Consider the following 18,716-nt stretch of genomic DNA (forward strand, 5'->3'; position numbering starts at 1 on the left):
GTCTTCTTTTCATTTAATAAACAACAGAATATGGTGTTTAATGAAAGGTGATACAGTGTAATGGAAAAACCATGGTATGTCACTAATACCTGTTTGACTTTGGGGAAGTTGTTTAACTTCTCTGATCATCCGTTACCTCACACAAAATACAGACATACATAATGATGCTGAGCTGTGTTGAGACTAGTGCTGTGCTGAAATGATAAAGTCCCTAGCACAGTGCCTGGTACACTGAAGAAAGTAAATATTAGTTTCATATCTTTCTTTACCTATGTCACCAGAATATCTTAAGTTCTGTTTAACTCTTTTTTTCCCTTCATTTCAGAAAGAATGGCCACTAGATGTTTTCAGAGAAGGAAGAGTGAGGAGGTGGGCAGTCCTGGTTTTATTTTAGCATAATTTATAATCCCCTCACCCATCTGTGAACATCTCAATCACTCTCTTTAAAGGAATGATAAGTACAAAGGAGACTAGAAGAACTCTCATGAGATACTCTGAAGCAAAAGGAAATTAGGTGTGATGCATGAACACATGGTAAATAGAGATACCAGCTGCTATTTGCCAGGGGAGTTTACAAAATGAAGCTTACTGGTTTTGAAGGCACCTAATCAACTAGGCTAAATCTTCATGTCTTCTGGGCTCGTGATTATAGTAGATGGACCTGTTAGTGTATTTTGTCAAACCAGAGAAAGATGAAGAATCATGGTGACGATGGAGGTGCTCTCAACAGTGACAAATTCCTTCCCTGTCAGTTTTCTGCGATGACGACCTTTTTGGTAAAAGCTAAGTAAATATGACAATTCCACATAACAGAAATCCTTACTCAGAATTTGGAAGGCCTAGTTTTAAAAACTTAAGTTAATTTCACCTCTGTAAAGCTGGGTTGAAAAACTATGTCCTTAATAACAGCACAATGTATCTATGCTTTTAAGAAGAAAAAAAATCTTAGAAGCAGTAAAGGGATTCAGACCCATATGAATGAGCTCTTGTCTCTTAGAAATGTGAATTCTGGGCTGAGAGGTGGGGAATTGCATCTCTAAGAATGGTGAAAATACCACTTCACTTTCTTACAGTGGGGAAATGGGAGCTCTGTGCAGATTCTAAGTGTATTAACAGACTTTAATGTTTTTAAACAACAGAAAAGGACTAGCTTTCAAAACCTTTAACTTGCGGAGCTGGGGGAGTTAGATAAGAAGAACCAGGAAAGATGAGCTCTCTTAATTGTTAATAGTCAAACTGACTAGCATTATCCTCCCTGCAGGCCACAGAGCAAACTGGCCTCTACACACATGAGTGAAAAACCATCTTTGAAAGCAGAGTATACTCTAAAAGCTAACTAAGAAAATCAAAAGGAACTGTTTTGCTAGGAAAAAAATTCAACACAGCATGTGTTAAAAGGTTTTTTTTTTCCTTTTTTCTTCCTTTTTTTTTTTAAACTTAAGGCTATGAAATGCTCTTGCTCTGTATCAAAAATAACAGGCAGCTTTTTCTTTTGTATTTTTACAAATATTTCCATCTTTAAGACTGGAGCTTTCTGGCTTTTGCTAACAACATGTCCAGATCTAAAGGCATTACAGAAAGAATGTCAATTTGCTTTAGAAGCAATTAAACATAGAGTCGAGGAAAAGGCCAGTTTTACTATGCAGGGACCACACATACTGTATGTTTGTTACATTACTTGATATCAAAGCAGAAACATCAAATTCTTCCTAAAACACACTTGAAATGAAGAGTCTGGCTAAGGAACTCCCACATCCAATTCAGAGATATCTGTTACAGTTTACAGAACTTGGCAATGCTGACACTATTGTTTTACTGGAAAGAGATAATTTATTGACTATATAATACACTACGGTTTCTTCAATTTTATATATATGTACTGGGTAAAATGAACATGATTTTGATCCCAACTGCCATAAATGCGGGCACATTATCAATGACACTTAGGTACCACATCACCAGAGGAATAGCAAGAATTTGCTCATTCTGTGTCACTAGATGACCTCAAAATATTTAATCAGCCTTCAGGATCATTATCATAGCTTCAGAGGGAGTGGTCTATAGCAAGAATTATCATCTTTCTTTTTCATTTTGCATCATCATGATGTCGGTGTGATGACTTTCATTCATTTGTTCAACATGCATCTACTAAGTATCTCTACTCAGTGCCAAACACAGGGATAGGGAAAACAGAGGGAAATGAGATGTGGCCCTCAGGGAAATGTATTCTTGAGGCGGGAGAGGGGAGACAGACAGAAAACAAGCTCAATAAATCAGGGTGGTGCACGCTATATAACAGATCTGTGCACGGGGAATGAGCCTGGAGAAGAAGCAAGGGCTGTCCTAGGAAGGGCTCTGTACACCTGATAAGGAATTTAAACTTTACACTGCAGGCCATATTTTTACATATTCCTGAAACACTCTAAAGGTAAAATAATTAAAACAGTATGATACTGGCACAGAGATAGATAAATTAATGAAACAGAAAAGGAAATAGAGAAACAGAATAGAAAATTTAGCTGATATATATGTGGAAGTTTAATATACAAAAAAGCTAGCATTTCCAATTAGTGAGTAAGGAATGGATTTTTCGACCAGTGGTGTTTGGACAACTGAATAACCATTTGAAAATAAAATTTAATTCCTATATGCCATACTGCACATTAAAAAAAGAAATCACAGATGGATTAAAGATTCAAATGTAAATGTTTATAATCTTGGGGTTAGAGGATGTCCTTCTTTTTTAATGTGCCATCAAGGTCAGATATCACAAAGGAAAAGATAGATATAATCACAAAATCACAATCTTCAAAAATCACAAACTTCTGAAAGGTGTAAGACACTATAGTTGTAAGACAACTGACAAGTTGGGGAAAATATTTGTAATTTATGTAATAGTTAAAGGATTAGTACCTATAATATATACAAAACTCCTACAAATTAATAAAAAAATCTAACCTAAGAGAAATGGGCGAGAGACACAAATAAGCAATTCATGAAAGAAACAATACCTAATGATATAAAAGTATGCTCAACCCCAGTTACAATCAAAGGAATACTATTAAGACACTTTTATTTTTCACCTATTAGATTATAAACAGGAGATGCATGTGAGTGACAGATATAACAAATAATGATTGATAATGTCCAGTGTTTGAGAGGGTGTGGAGAAGTGAGAACTCTCAAATACTAAGGATATAAAAGTCAGTACATACTTTTTGGAAGATAATTTGGCAACATCTATGACATAAAATGTGCATATCATTTGATCTTATAAGTCCATTGCTAGCAACTTTAAAAAATAGAAAAAAAAAAAAATATATATATACATACACACATAAATGTGAAAAAATAGTATGAGAATACATACTGTACTATTGTTTATAATAGTGAAAATATGGAAACAACCTAATGGGCCACCAAAGGGATTAATTTAATAAACTGTAGTATGTAGATAAATAAATTACTATGCTGTTGTTAAAAAGAATCTATTGGCATGGAACGACATCAATGACATATGTTTAATTAGCAAAATAGTAGCCCCAGTATAATCTGTTAAGAGAGGTAGTGAACTACAGAGGTTAGGAGCATGGGCTTTGGGGTCAAGCTCACTGGATTTGAGTCCCAGCTTCAAGGTTTACCAGATACGTGAAAATTACTAACTTTTCTGAGTCTTGGTTTCTTCATCTGTCCAACTGGAACGGATCCTAACAGAACCTACCTCAAAGAGTTATATGGAGAATTCCTAGTACATAGTAGAGGCTAAACATGTACTAGTTGTTATTATTACTGTTATCTTTTCGGTATAATTATTCTTTTCAACCAATTCTCTTATGAAAACAACTTCAAAAAGCACATCTAATATCCTTTGGAAAATTATGCTCGATAGAGGCTTTAACTGAATCTATATGTCGAAGACAATTTTAGTTTATGTAACAAAAATATTCCATTTATCTGATCATCTAATAGATAGGATGATGAACTTGACACATCAATTTTTGATAAAGATATGTTTTGACTGAATATTCATAAACCAGAATGCAAACAAGGAACACATTTGGGCGCTATATTTAAGAATCAAAATAAAGAACTATCACATTTAGATATCCCCAGTTATAAGAACTTTAAAAAGCCTCAATAGCACAAAATAAAAATTCTCCTCTAGTCATCGAACTATTATTAATAAAGGATATTATTAACATCCTTTTTGTGGTAGTTTCTATCATATACATATTTAATTTTCAACCGTATTATCAGGGAAAACACACACAAAAATAGGAAGACACCCTTTTAAATATTTTTCCCTACTAAGACTAGGAAAAGAAATCATTCAAAATGAGAAAACATGTTATGTAGTAATATATTAAAATGCCCACATCAACATAGAGACTATATATAAAGAACCATACATACCCTTCTGTGCGGAAAATCATTCGAAAGCTGTCTCCTAAGCTTTTGTAACTGTTTGGATCAGTTGCACATCTCTGAATCTGGAACCTAGAAACAAAATCAAACAAACAAAAAAAATCCAAGTTAAGGATTTTGCCAAATGGCTTTTCTCATTTTTCAAAGTCTTAGGAGACTCAGCCTTTTCAGATTAATCTAAAATATTCTGGGTTTTGCTACAGATTTTACTGATTTATTTGTCTTGTATAATCTTTACCTTATTTTTGTAGCCTTTAAAATTATGATATTTCTCTGTACTTTAATAGAACTGCAGAAAGAGTTTTTTTCATCTGTTTCTTAGCTAGGCAGATGCACCCTGAGGCATTTATGCTTTTTTTCTTTTGCGAAAAGCACACACAGATGTCATAGATTGTTTTAATGCATAATTCAGAAATCTGAAGATGCATATGAAACAAATAAGTAGCTCTATTTCTTATCTTAATTAGTGCTCTTTGATGGTAATTTAATACAAAGTTTAAAAATACAGAGCAGCTAATATGGCCTAACTTTGATCCTGATTATGAATTTGGAATTCATTCTGGCAGACAGGATCCTGCGTTTAGAGCAAGAATTCGGGTCGTACCGTGATACAATTTATTATCAGTACTTCATGATGGAGCAGAGTTGGTCACTAGGGGTAGTTCAGGTTACCTGGACCTTCACAGAAGCACAGTGCTCTGCATGTAGTTTGCGCACAATAAAAATGTATCCCATTTTGGAAAGCCAAATTCTTTTTTTTTCCTCTTCTTTTTTGGTATGATCATGCATCTCAGAACTCTAACCTTCAAAATGTGGAAGTTCCCAGTATGAGGGTCTTATGTATTTTGTATCTCACCCTGGGGTTTGTTTCTAATGAGATCTATGGCAAGTACTGTCATTTCCCTACACCCCAGTTCTCCATTTTCGGTTTTCTTTAGGCTGCCTACTCCTTGGGTTTAACCTTCTTGTCCCAATTCTAAGTTAAGCTCCTTCTTCCTTCTGTACTTCCCTCCACAGTCTTAGCAAGCCTTTTAAAATAGAAATTCTCGGAAACACCTCTAATATTGTCTACTCTAAGATGCTTTTCTCAGATTGTTAGATTTATGACATGAACATAACTTCTAATTCTGAGAATGATTTATTTTATAGTTCTAGGCCCCAGGGAATTATGCTGAAAACTAACACATATATCACAGAGAAGCATGAATATTTTGCTTTGATTGAAGTGATTGGGCATATGAACAGAATAAGTAGACTATAAGACTGGAAAGTGAGGCTGGATTACATTTGACTTTGTAAAGTGGAGAGTTGCTGAACGTGATTGTGCAGGAGAGTAGCCGTCCTGAGATGAAGGAGTTGATTCTTCCAGTAGAGTACTTGAAATATACAAATTCCTAATAAAATATTTATTGTCTGATTGGGTGGATTAGAATGGGAGTATGGGGGGCAGAATAATGATGAAGGCAATTATGATAGTCTGGGTGAAGATAATGATGCCAGAATATGAATGGAGGAAACAGAAATGTAGTAAAAGAGGTGAGCTTGCTGGGTGATCACTTTTCTCTTTAAATCAATGGGTTTTTTTAATGATACATTCAACATGATCCTCTCTTGATCCTCATCAACCCAGCAAGTAATATTCCACTGCCCTAGACTTACTATTGCCAATGTTTAAAATGTCATAAATATTCATAATGTTTTTGCTTGTCAAACTTACATCTCTATTGGCATGATCATTTTTAGGAGGTTAGTTTCTAGGCAGGAACTATATCCCTAAAATTTAAATTGCATGGAGCTTATCAGAAGATCATGAAGCTTTACAACTAACTCATTTAAACTGTTCTGGATCCAGAGGTGCATTTGGTGTGTATATAACCACTGGCCTAGAAGACTCAGTAAGCAGTTCTGTCTAGAATCGAGAACATGATTTGATGGTCAGGTAGGTGGACCAGGTAGGTTTGGTATTTCTGGACTACTGTATGTAGATGAGATGATCTGGGACTTGGGATACAAATGAATTAATAATGCCAAACACAAAACAGTACAATGGAATAACTACATGTAAGTTTATACAACAAATAATTTTGGAACATAGAGAGTGATTTCCAAAATACGACTTTGATTCTAATTCAAAAAAGAATCTCCATCTCTGCATTTGCATATTTGTAACCTACATTCATTGTTGAGTATGAAAAATTTCTTATGTCTAACGTTCAAGAGAATAACTTAAAATAGTTTTATATATTATAAAAACATTACATGCTTATAGATTTTTCTCATAATAACTGTAATAATTTTCATTAAGTTCATTTCCCTCTGTCAAATTCCTTTCTGGATACTTTTCTCCCAAATTACCAAGTATTTTTAAAATATTTGCCATATGAAATAAGATGCTATAGGTTTTACAAAAACCCAGGGCATTATCCCCACTCTCAAGAAACACAGTAAATAAATGAGAAAAAAATTTTTACAATAAAAGGGAAAATATCCAAAATGTCAAGTAGCATCAGCACAAGTTGCCCAGGTGTTCATCAGAGGGAGCAATTACTGTTTTCTGCAGAGGATCAGGAAGGATCTCAGGAAGGAGAAGGGACTTAAGCTGGTCCTATAGGATTCAGAGAGGCAAAAAGAGTAAGCCAGGAGAAAGCATTTCAGGTGGGGAATTGAGAGAGGGAAAGATGTCCTTTTAATAGAAGTGAAAGAAAAGATCTCCCACCATGACAACCTCCCGTGTTTCGTTCAGGATGGATGTTACAGCACCCTGCTGGTGGCATTCAGCTGCTCAGGGTGGATGGAGACCTGAGCGGGTTAGAGGAGGGTGTTTATGAGATAAAGTCAATGACCGATATAGAGCGTTTGGCCTTTTCCTCAGCGGAGCATTTCAGCTAACTCTGTGGCCATCTCACAGTCATGTGACCCGGTCCTAGAAGGAACTGTGAGTCACGAGAGGGACCAAAGCAAGTGAATCCTAATGGCAAGAAAATTGACCTTAGCTCCTCTTTTATTGATGGGGTTAGAGATATCAGCTTTGTCTATGATGTCTGCATGTTTCAGTAATACCAAGGTGGGTCCTCTGTCAGCTTACACAAAAATGAATACAGAGTACAATTACTTCTTAATTAACTAGTTATCTAACTTGGCTATTGGAAGTCTAGGCACTTCACTCATTAGTTGCAATTTCTTTCTTTTTTCAGAATCCAACAGATAATATTTCCAATCCACTATTCTCAGTTAATGAGTTCTTGAATACTTACTATGTATTAGGTACTCCACTAATTGGGGCATTATGAAGAAATAAGATATAATCCTGCCCTTTAGAAACTTATAGTTATGTGAAGGAGATGTACAAATAGATGATTACCATATGCAAGGAATAATGTTTAGGAATAGTATTTCAGAGTATCACATGTCAGCCAATGAGTTTTACTGGCACTGAATAAACACTAGTATTACTTTTACTGGAGATGATCTTATCTATGGCTGACAGAAAATAGTATCAATACTATGCAGTGACATTAGAGGGAAGAGGGAAAACGGGAAGGATATATTTGGGCTAAATATCTGTGATTAAACTTTACCCTCCCACTTTAAAACAGGCAGCAAGGACAGTCAGTGGAATCTTTGAGGAGTGTTCCATTTAGAAGCTGACTGTCTGATGAGTGATGCTGTGTTCATTACAAACAGGAGCGGCAACATCAAGTAGCATCACACGAGGAGAGTCCACAAGCTGTGTTGCAGAGCAATGCAAAAGGATGGGCAGGCATGGTACATACTAATTCCTCTGTAAAGCCTCCCACCATTCCTTACTATCCTAAAGCAGCTAGAGGTCCCATTAAACAGGCTAAGGCAAGCACAGCTGTCTCTTCTACTGCACATCTCACTTACGGCATGTCTGCACTCTGCAGAGAAAGTCCATGCTGTATTTAGTTCCACTACACATGACTTATTCTGATCACAGAGTTATCAGTTCTTCTAAGGAATCTGTTTCAAGTTGATATAATTACAGTGCATTTTGGTCAATCATGTAAAACAGCAATTTCCTTCTTCGTCTCCATTACATTTCAGCAACTTAAAAGGTTTCCCTCGAATTGAGGCTTTACATCAGCATTTTCCAAGCTGCGTTCTGTGCTAACAAATTCTCTCTATGCTCGAGGAGACAATTTTCCAGTTACGTAATAGAACTCTTTGTAAAATTACAAAGGCAAAGCCACACTACTCTAAATACAATCAAGATATCTAGAAGAAAAGATTGGACTTTCCCATTGTCCTAATAAAAGCAGTTTAGCCACATCTGGAATCTCCATCTGAGGAACTTCTTTTATTAGAATGAAAACTTGCTGCCAAATGGGCAAATTGGACAATGGAGTAATACTTAAGAAATATTCAGTGCCTAATATCAGGTCAGAAAGAAACACAGGGAAAGGAGTGTGGCTCAAACCCTACGCTCCATTGCCCAGCAGCCAGTGGTCCCATCTGCCATGGAGCTAGGGAGCCTGGTACTGCACACGCTTCAAATTGGGAGGGAACAGCCCTACCATCCACCACACCATAAATATGAAGCAAGTTATTGCGGTTACGGCAGGGCAAGGAAGAGCTGCTCAGTGTTCGTGAGCAAATGTACAAACATATTTTTAAAAGCAAAAGAATGTTCTCACTCACTAAAATATTTTTCTTTAAACTGGTCGAGAACCATTACTGCACTATTTCCTCCGACTTAATTGTGTGCTTAGTCAGTGATACCAAAGTCTGTTGTTGATTCTTAGCACTGTTAGAAATGTCACTTTAGGCATTCAGCTCGTCTGCGCACTTCCTAAGATATCATAAGAATGATACGTGTTGAGAAATACAATGACTTTATTACTGCCTCAAAAGCTGTAGAATGAGGCTGTTTGAAAATTCCTAAGTCTCACATTTATGCAATGCCTTTATTTTCCAAAGGAAATTTTACATCTATCATCTTCATCTACTGTTGGCTGATGGAGTCTATACTGGGAAGTGGAGGCTTTAGGGCACACAAACACACACACACGCATGCACATATATATATGTATATATACATGTATATGTATATGTAATCTATATATTGATATGAAGGGCAGCAATTGAGTTGCAAAGAGTCAGATTGGGGTAGGGGATAAGATTTGTCCTGAAGCTATATTTGCATAGCACATGCTCTGCTTTTTAGTTAGATCATATGATTATTTGCGGTGCTTTAGGGTTGAGAACTGATGGGGATTTGGGAATGGGGGCAAAAGTCATCCTAACCCATCCCTTTGGCATTGCCACCAATCTTAAGCAAAGCAGTGAGATAGGTGGGTTTTATTTCTAGCATCATCTCCAGATCATTTTCCAGTCCAAGAGTATTCTCATGCTCTCTCTCACCTTCCCCTACTCAACCCTGCTCTCGGAAAAGCATTCACACCAATCATTTATCCTTATCGTGGCTTTTAATTTGATATGCTGTCTTCCGGAACTTGTCCCCTGTTAAAGGGATTTCAGCTCTCAAGGAGGTGGCACGAAGGTCTGGTTTTGTTTAGGGTGAGGATGCAGGGGTACCTTTCCCACCAGAGACAGCCCTAAGTGGTTCTTTTTTTCCTGAGTGGAATTTTATGCTACCATAATGCACTGCTACATAAAAATTACACCTTTGTGTCAAAGGAGGTGAGGCACTTGGGAGACTGAGACATTGACTAGGAACCACCAGTTTCAGCTCCAGTGCTGTCACCGATAAATAGTGTAAACTGGTGAGAACTGTAATTTAACCCCTCTTTGCCTTTCTCCTCAGTGGTAAAATGGCACCACAGACATTAGAGGACACTTTGATTTTGAAGGGACGGTGACACACTGACTTAATATTTGAGTTTGTTAGCCATAACAAATGTGTCTTCTCTCGAAGAGACATTTCATTGTGTTTTGTAAAGTAAAGCTCCAAATTCCATATTTTATAAGGGTGGGAGACCGTTAATAAAAATTGTACACTGTCAATAAGTGGTGATGAGCCTAATGAAACTCCCTGCAGAGATCTTTGTAAATGAGCTATGAACAAAGATTATTAGTAATTACCAGAATGTTACATGTGCTCCTTAATAAACACTTAAGAAACCCACCAATGAATCAGAGATTAACAGACTAAAGGTTTGCAATTACAGAACACATTAAAAGGATAACTGTAGGAAGATTAAATAAAGATTTTAATTCATTGTAATTAGCCTATCTTACTGAAATAAGATGTTCCTCCTACAGAGTATTTTTGCTTGCTTACTGGTTCGTTGAGCATGGGCAAAGTCACTGAACATGCAAAGACACGTTTGAGGCTTTGAAATTTAGGTGTACACGCCTATGTTACAAACTTTGGAAAAAGGCCCTAGAAAGCACATCTTTAGAAAAATTCCCATCATGTATATTTGTTTCTTTTTTTTTTTTCTTGGCTGTGTTTTGGGTCTTCGTTTCTGTGCGAGGGCTTTCTCCCGTTGCGGCAAGCGGGGGCCACTCTTCATCGCGGTGCGCGGGCCTCTCACTATCACGGCCTCTTTTGTTGTGGAGCACAGGCTCCAGAAGCGCAGACTCAGTAGTTGTGGCTCACGGGCCTAGTTGCTCCGCGGCATGTGGGATCTTCCCAGACCAGGGCTCGAACCCGTGTCCCCTGCATTGGCAGGCAGACTCTCAACCACTGAGCCACCAGGGAAGCCGTATTTTTTTCTTGTACTCTGAAAAATCACCTTATACTGAGGCTGCCCCAAGAGAAGAAATACCCCCTTCCCATGAAAGGCTAACCACTGAACTGAAGGGGGAAGGGGACTTTGCATTTGTCATCCTTGTAGAAAGACAGCATCGGATGGGGAGTTGACACTGCTGATTTGGGAGATGATTCTATCAGTTTTCTTTAGCAAGTGCAGGGGAGAAAGGTTTTCTCCTAACATTTCTCTATATCCATAGCTTTCTTGTTCTAATTTTAAGTCCCTCGTGATTGTGAATGGTAATTAAAAAAAAAAAACTCAGCTATGGGTATTTTGTTTTACTCCAGATTAAATATAACAAAAATCCACATAACGTTGCCTTAGCCATGATAAGCACAAGAGTCCTTTAATCATGTTGGAAGGGTGTGGTTTACAGTTCTAGATGCAGATTTCTGTCTCAACATTTCCTGAGATACCCATCTGCACAAGCGGCAAGGTTAAGAGTTCTGGAGACCCAACAATGAATAGACCACGAATGGAACAAACAGATGGGGGGCAGGGAAATGTTAGTAATCAATTATAAAATAAGGCAGAACACAAGTATTAAATAGAGATTCTAGGAATTTAGTTTATCTGCAATTTAAGCATTGCCTTTGCTTGTTGGGTTCACAGTCTAGGCCTGGCATCAATTAACACCCTAAAATAATGTTAACAAATCCACAAGGGTCGTGAGTTTGGCTCTGCCTCAGCAGTGATCACTGACTGAAGTTCAAAAGCTGTACTCACATATTTGGCTACTCATCAAATTATTCTGAAAATTCATGGAAAAGAAATATACTTTTCCTGATTGTTGCTCAGTCATTTCCCTAGGAGAGAGTCTCTTTATAAAAGAAATAGGTACCTTTACCTGGTAAAAATTAAGATGCCCTTTGTCTGTTTAAAAGTCTGAATGTCTTTACTAGGAGTAGGTGGGCTGGGCTATGCTTTGGCTTAGCGTTTATGATGTTGTAAAGAAGACCAATAAATTTCTCTATGTTATTATAGAACAGTTTATAATTTGAAGAAATATGTAACCTGGAGTGCTCAGTCAGCCTAGATAATTACTACAGATAAGGTAATAACATCTTGGCAAGGCCACAAAAGCAAGGGAAATCTTCTGTGCCATGTAATTTCGAACACATTTTTGAACAGAGCCTCAAAAATATTATCTCTCTGAACTATCAGATCAACCCAGATAGCCTGATTATACTTTTGGTAATTTCCTGTGATCCTAGACACATCTAATTGCAGTCTCCTTTCACAAGCCAAGAAGATTTAAAACCTGATAGTCTGTGACTGTACGTTTTACAGTTCACACTTTAACAGTACACTTAAATATCCTGTAAATGGTTCATCATTTTGCTAACCACAAATTTTGTTACAATAAACATTTACCTACTTGTCCCGGATAGTGTGATGAAATAGATCTAGTTTTGTACATCTTAACACAATTATAAGACATATAGTATTCCTAGTATTTAGAACCTGGGTAAAATTTGACATTGTAAAATGAATCATGATAAGAGAGTTTATGCTACCATCTGGCACAAGTTCTTCCAGTTGTTTATATTACTTAAGGGATAATAGCTAAGTACACTGACAATATAATTCTATAATTTATTTTAATGACGATATGCTAGTTAACAAGTCAGAGACAAATGATCATTAGAGATAACAACCTAAATCTAATAATGTTAAACCACAAGCAATAAAACAGGTTAATTGACAGAGCTGTATGATTAAAATGTTCCAAGCATAAACTGGTCTCAATTAAACAAAAGCTTGACTAGCATGTGTTTCAGTCATTTTGCTTTGTAAAATACCAGGCACATTATAAAACTAAGCTTAATATCAGATTATAGTTCTGCCACTCTTTGAAAATACATATGTGTGTATGTATGCCTACATTTAATTAAAATTCACATTTAATGCCAACAAATGACCTTACACCCCCATACACCCATCTACATTTTCCCAAGTACACTAACCTAGGCTGGCCATTAGAGTGGTTGATTAGCATGAATCCAAGTCATACTTGGGAAATGAGGGAAGGATGGATCACAGATTGGAAATAAAACCCATTACCAAGGTGATGAAAATAGAGAGGGCTAAATCAACTTCAGCAATCAAATATTAAAATAACCACAGTCATAACAAGTATCATAGTTTTCCCATATTCCCAAAATAATGATAGTTTTTCAAAATTTAACCCCCCTAAAAAAAAAGTTAGCTATGTTCTTTCTCTCTCTGATCCTCCCCTTCCTGCCCCCACCAACTTGGGTTCACAACTTTCCCTAACGTTCACCAATAGCACCTACTATCTCATGACAGAGGACCATATGGCATCATTCGTACCTGTTGAACCTCAGCTCATTGCTCTGGATGAGACTCAAATTCTTGGTTTCTTGTCTCCATAAAAGATTTCCAGAACAGGGGATTCAAAAGCAGTCAAATCTACCCGAATCTTACTTGCCCTGGGAACTGAGCCACTTGACAGAAATTAATTATGCACTAGAGACCATAAGCCTGGGTCCCAGTGAGGGGGAATGTCAGGCAAGATAGAGTCTCTGGAGGCCTAATATATACAATCCATCTTATTTTAACTGATCAAATGTGCCTATTTTATTTAGTACTGATAAGAAAGGACGCTTTTCAATAATGTCAAAGAAAGAAAGATGAAAAGAGTGGGTGGTTTCTCTGTATTCATAAGCATAAATGCTTATTCTAGAAAGAAATTTGAAGAATGGAGATAATAAACTTGGCTATTAAGGAAGTAAACATGCTTATGCTTATCAGAGTTGAGGAAAATTTCAAGGGAAGTTCATTTTTTTATACCAAGATTGACCTCATATGTTACCAAGATTTGGGTAAGTTATTGGATCCAAATGAGAACACAGTTTTTAAAAGCATTTCATAGGTGGACAGGACCTGAAAATGACCCCAAAATGGTAATAATCCTGCTTATTTGTAAATCACTTTTAACTTAGATTGCATTTTTACATTTTTCATCTCATCTCAGGGTAACCCTTAGTTTAACAGTTCCTTCTATTTGTAGGGTTAAAATCACTTAAAAAAGAAAAAGTAGCAGCTTGGAGCTAGAAAGGCAGCAGACTGGAGGGAGTAGGTTTCCCTGAAGTCTCCCAGTTGTACTAGAAATTTGTCTCTCGAGTTCAGTGAAGGACCAGTAAAATCACTATTCTGAAGCCAAGCTTTTTCATTTGTTAAAAAGGGAATAATGTTACTTGCACATCGCCCAAATGAACGGCAATTGTGTTCATTTAATTTGATCTCTCCCTGTCGGGGTATACACTATGGATGGAGAGAGATCTCTGCATGGGGAAGGTGGGCAGGACATCTTTGGTAAAAGAATTTAGATGCAATGTTTTTTGAAGAGCAAAAGACATCATGTGATTCCTTTCAGCCCTCTCATTGTAGACAGTTGAATTGATACATTCTGGACCAAAAAACCACATTTCTGTATTTACCTAGCATCTATTCTGTGGGATTTATTTCCAAGGGTTGTTTTTTTTTTTCTTCACATCTTTATTGGAGTATAAATGCTTTACAATGTTGTGTTAAGTTTCTGCTGTACAACAAAGTGAATCAGCTATATGTATACATATATTCCCATATCCCCTCCCTCTTGAGCCTCTCTCCCACCCTCCCTATCCCATCCCTTTAGGTCGTCACAAAGCACCCTGTGCTATGCGGCTGCTTCCCACTAGCCATCCATTTTACATTTGGTAGTGTATATATGTCCATGACACTCTCTCACTTCATCCCAGCTTCCCCTCCCACCCGGCCCCCACCCCGTGCCCTCAAGCCGTTCTCTACATCTGCGTTAGTTATTCCATATTCCAAGTGTTTTAAGTGCCTACTGTGTGCCTGGGGAATATTGTCAAGGCCACCGTCTAATAACTCTGTAAATTCTTTTGCTCGCTCGCTCTTTCTCTCAACTAAATACTTTTAATGATGACTATACCATTATGTCATGAACCCACACTCAAGACAGCCCCAGTGGAAGGGTACGGTTTCATTATTATCATCAAATAACATGCTAAAAATAATTAAAAATCACCTAGAACCCTGGCAACAGAAAAGATGCGTGAATTATTCCCACCCAGGAGCAGGCCTAACTTGTCCACAGAGCTTGTATAGGACTCTATACTTCACTAATTAACCAAATGTTTAATAAAAGACAACTAATGTTTTTGGCTGAATTATAGATGGGTACTTTGGCAGGTAACAAAGCACTTCAAGACAGTTCAAGTCATTTAATTTTATAAAATGCTCATCTAATTCTAACTAGCAGCTTTCACATAAATGTAACTTTGCATTTTCAAACAATTAGTTTTTAAAATAATAGCTCCCTGTTCTACAATTTAAGATAATCGGATATCTTGGTTAACCTAGGCTCCCTAAAATCTTAAAGACTAAACATGACATTCATATAAAATGACACCCAAGCGAGAAACCTATAGTAAATACATGAGTTTAAAACCCCTCCTTCAAACTTTTGCTAGGGTGAGTTCTGGTGGTCGCCAATGAAACTCCTCCAATCACTCTCATTCATTTAATCATCATGAATTCTAAGCGTGAAGATTAGACTTAAACATTTGGAGTTTTAGTCCCTCCCTTCACAAGTAATATGTTACCATTGAGTATAAAAGAGCAAAAGTGTTCTGAAACAGTGAAATTCACAGAGAATTCAAGCCAACTAGCATTTATGGAATGCCTACTCTGTATGGGGTACTTGGGTGTGAGACTCTGCTTAACTTAGACACTGACCCTCTTACAGAAGTTTGCATTCTAATAGGAGACAAACATGTAGCATTAAAACATTAATGACAGGCAAGTCTTCCCAAATTTGTGGTATTCTTGCTTGCTTCCTTGAACAGTACACAGGGAACACGACACAGCATTTTTGAAGTGCCTGGGGTTGGTGGGGACCTTCTGACTAGGAACTACCCTCCTGTGCTGTTACACAGTGATCTCATCAGGCCTTGCAAGGCATGGGCAGGCCAGTCCCTGCACTGATGGCCCCATAGTGCTTTTCTAGTTCTTGGTTTTCCCAACATGGTTTTGTTCGATCTTTTCTTGCTAGGCAGTGAGCTATCATTTCTCGCCCATCAGTGTGTCTGCCCCTAAGCACTCTCCCTGCTTTTCTCTCCTTCTCCCATTTTTCTCTCCTGCCTTCCTCCCATGACCTTTAATTCATCACTTACACCCAGCAGTGAACTAAGGACCAGATAACCCAGCTTGGTCATGACCCTTAGTAGGGACTGGAGGGGCCAGACTATGAGTCAGGTCCATGAACATCAGAGCCTTCCCAGCACACCATGCAATTTGGCTGTCCAGAGACCATTTTTGCATGTGTTTCGTTTCTCAGCTCTGCACTAGAGCTGAGCTTCTGAGATAAGTGGCCTCTGGCTGAGTTTGAACTTTCCTTGAAAATGGGTCGTCCTGAGAGGAGGAAGGGGCAGGCAGCCTCCAATGTCCTTTGGTATTCTCTCCCCTGGTACCGTGGTCACAGTGAGGTAGAGCACCTCAGTCAGGTACAGTCTCTCCTCCTGGTGGGAGGATGGCCCTGCTGCCATGTGCCTATCTCTCTGGGATTTCTTCACTTTGAGGGCTTAATAAGGAGTCCTATTGCTCCTGGAAGCCAAACAAGAACTAATATAACATGATGAGGATGATGAGGACACATAGCACAGCTGACCGCAGCCATAACGATCCCTTCTTCATTCTGTTCCCCTATGTATTTTGTGGATTTAGTTTCTGTTTGTTTCTTGAAATAAAATGCCCTTCTTGTTTTTTTGTGTTTGATTTCCACTTCTGCATTATGGACTAGTGGTAAGTGTCTGTTATTTAGATTCTCAAAGATGCATGTTTAGTTTGAAAACTCTGAGAAAATATGGAAATTTCTTTTGAAAAATGTATGTATTTTCAGAAATCTGGCCAAATCACTGTGGCTTTCTGTTGGCTCTGGTGGTACTACATTAGCCCTTTTGGAGGAGGAAAGAAAGAAAGGAAGGAAGGGAGGCAGGGAGGGAGGGAGGGGGGGAGGAAAGAAAGAAAGAAAGGGAAGAACCACTGTAAAACACTCTACTTTCCAGTACAAATACTTTTGGTACTGCTAGGCCCACTCTTACTCATGTGTGTTAGGTCAAATTCTGGCAGAAATCGCAGGACAGCTGCAATTCCATACTTTGAAATGTCTATTAAAAGAAATCTTGATGTAATTTATAGAAGAGTTGGAAGGTATTCCCTGTTTTATTCATTCCCTTGAATATAGACAACTTTTGAAATAAAGCAAGGAGAGAAATGAGTATTTTCAATGATGAAGTGAGTATACTCACAACTTTAAATATAGGATGCCAAGAGAACTTTCTGCGATGAAGATTGGTTCAAATATATATATATATATATACACATACATATATACATATATATATATGTATGTATATATTAATATTACTTGTGTCAGGTTGAGTTTCAGCTAACTATCATGAGAATTAAAAAGTTGTACAATTTCTGAAAGTTCTCATGTATACGGATAAACAAGTACACAATTCAAGATACCACACTTTTATATACAAATAAGATAAACAAAATTTTCTTTAAAATCCCCAGTTTAAACATTCTAGAAATCTGAAGGCATAAACAGATGCCTTTTTTTATGTTGGCTTCACCGAGGGCTTTGGTTGCTAGCACTGCCATGTGACATGTGTCATATCAGGGGCGGAGGTGGTTATTACAGAGACCATGTGTGACAAGTAGGTGTAATGAGGTCTCCTGGTCTCCTGGGAACTGGGACTGGGACATGGGAATCCACCAGCGACTGTTGCGGAAGTGATTCCTTGTGAAAAGTTGATGCTGGGAGATACCTACACAGCCAGAGATAGTAAGTGCATCCCCAGCCCCCTGTACATCCAGGTGTAGGTCATGTGACCAGTTCTTTTCCGTGGAATCTAAGCAAAGTAATGTATGTTACTTCCAGACTGAGGTTGTTTTTCTTTGCTTTGTTTTTGCTTGTTTTTTATACACCTTTATTGGAGTATAATTGCTTTACAATGGTGTGTTAGTTTCTGCTGCATAACAAAGTGAATCAGCTATACGTACACATAAATCCCCATATCCCCTCCCTCTTGCATCTCCCTCCCACCCTCCCTCTAGGTGGTCACAAAGCACCGAGCTGATCTCCCTGTGCGATGCGGCTGCTTCCCACCAGCCATCTATTTTACACTTGGTAGTGTGTATCAGACTGAGGTTTTAAAGAAGTGAGTGGGGCTCCTCCATTCTCTCTCTTGTTGCTCCATTTATAAACCCTCTTCAAATTATCCTAATTTGAGAGTGCTTTCTGTCTCCTGTTGGTTTTCTCACTGCAAAATCACATCACAATTAAAATTCTCTAGGGAGTCAGCTATCTATCCCTGGCTCACCTAGTCACGTCCAGGGAATGGAGTTATCGTGCAAACATGGATGTCAAGCCCACCCTTTCAGCAAAGCCTTTGAGTGATGGCAACTTGCAGAGCAGGAACTTGCAGGTACCTCAAAACATGTCTACCAAATAGT

At 37.8% G+C, this 18,716-nt stretch overlaps 1 protein-coding gene across 4 annotated transcripts in view; it reads right to left on the reverse strand.

The window, feature by feature from the left end:
* SLC25A21 (solute carrier family 25 member 21) overlaps positions 1-18,716 on the reverse strand; it is a 513,974-nt gene that overhangs the window by 147,121 nt on the left and 348,137 nt on the right. For all 4 annotated transcript variants that reach the window (XM_036844061.1, XM_036844060.1, XM_036844059.1 and 1 more), the window contains one exon: positions 4,414-4,497. In XM_036844061.1, coding sequence (XP_036699956.1) covers positions 4,414-4,497 — 84 coding nt within the window. The remainder of the gene's footprint in view (positions 1-4,413; positions 4,498-18,716) is intronic.

The sequence above is a fragment of the Balaenoptera musculus genome, chromosome 2 (genome assembly GCF_009873245.2).
Source record: "Balaenoptera musculus isolate JJ_BM4_2016_0621 chromosome 2, mBalMus1.pri.v3, whole genome shotgun sequence".
Classification (NCBI taxonomy): domain Eukaryota; kingdom Metazoa; phylum Chordata; class Mammalia; order Artiodactyla; family Balaenopteridae; genus Balaenoptera; species Balaenoptera musculus.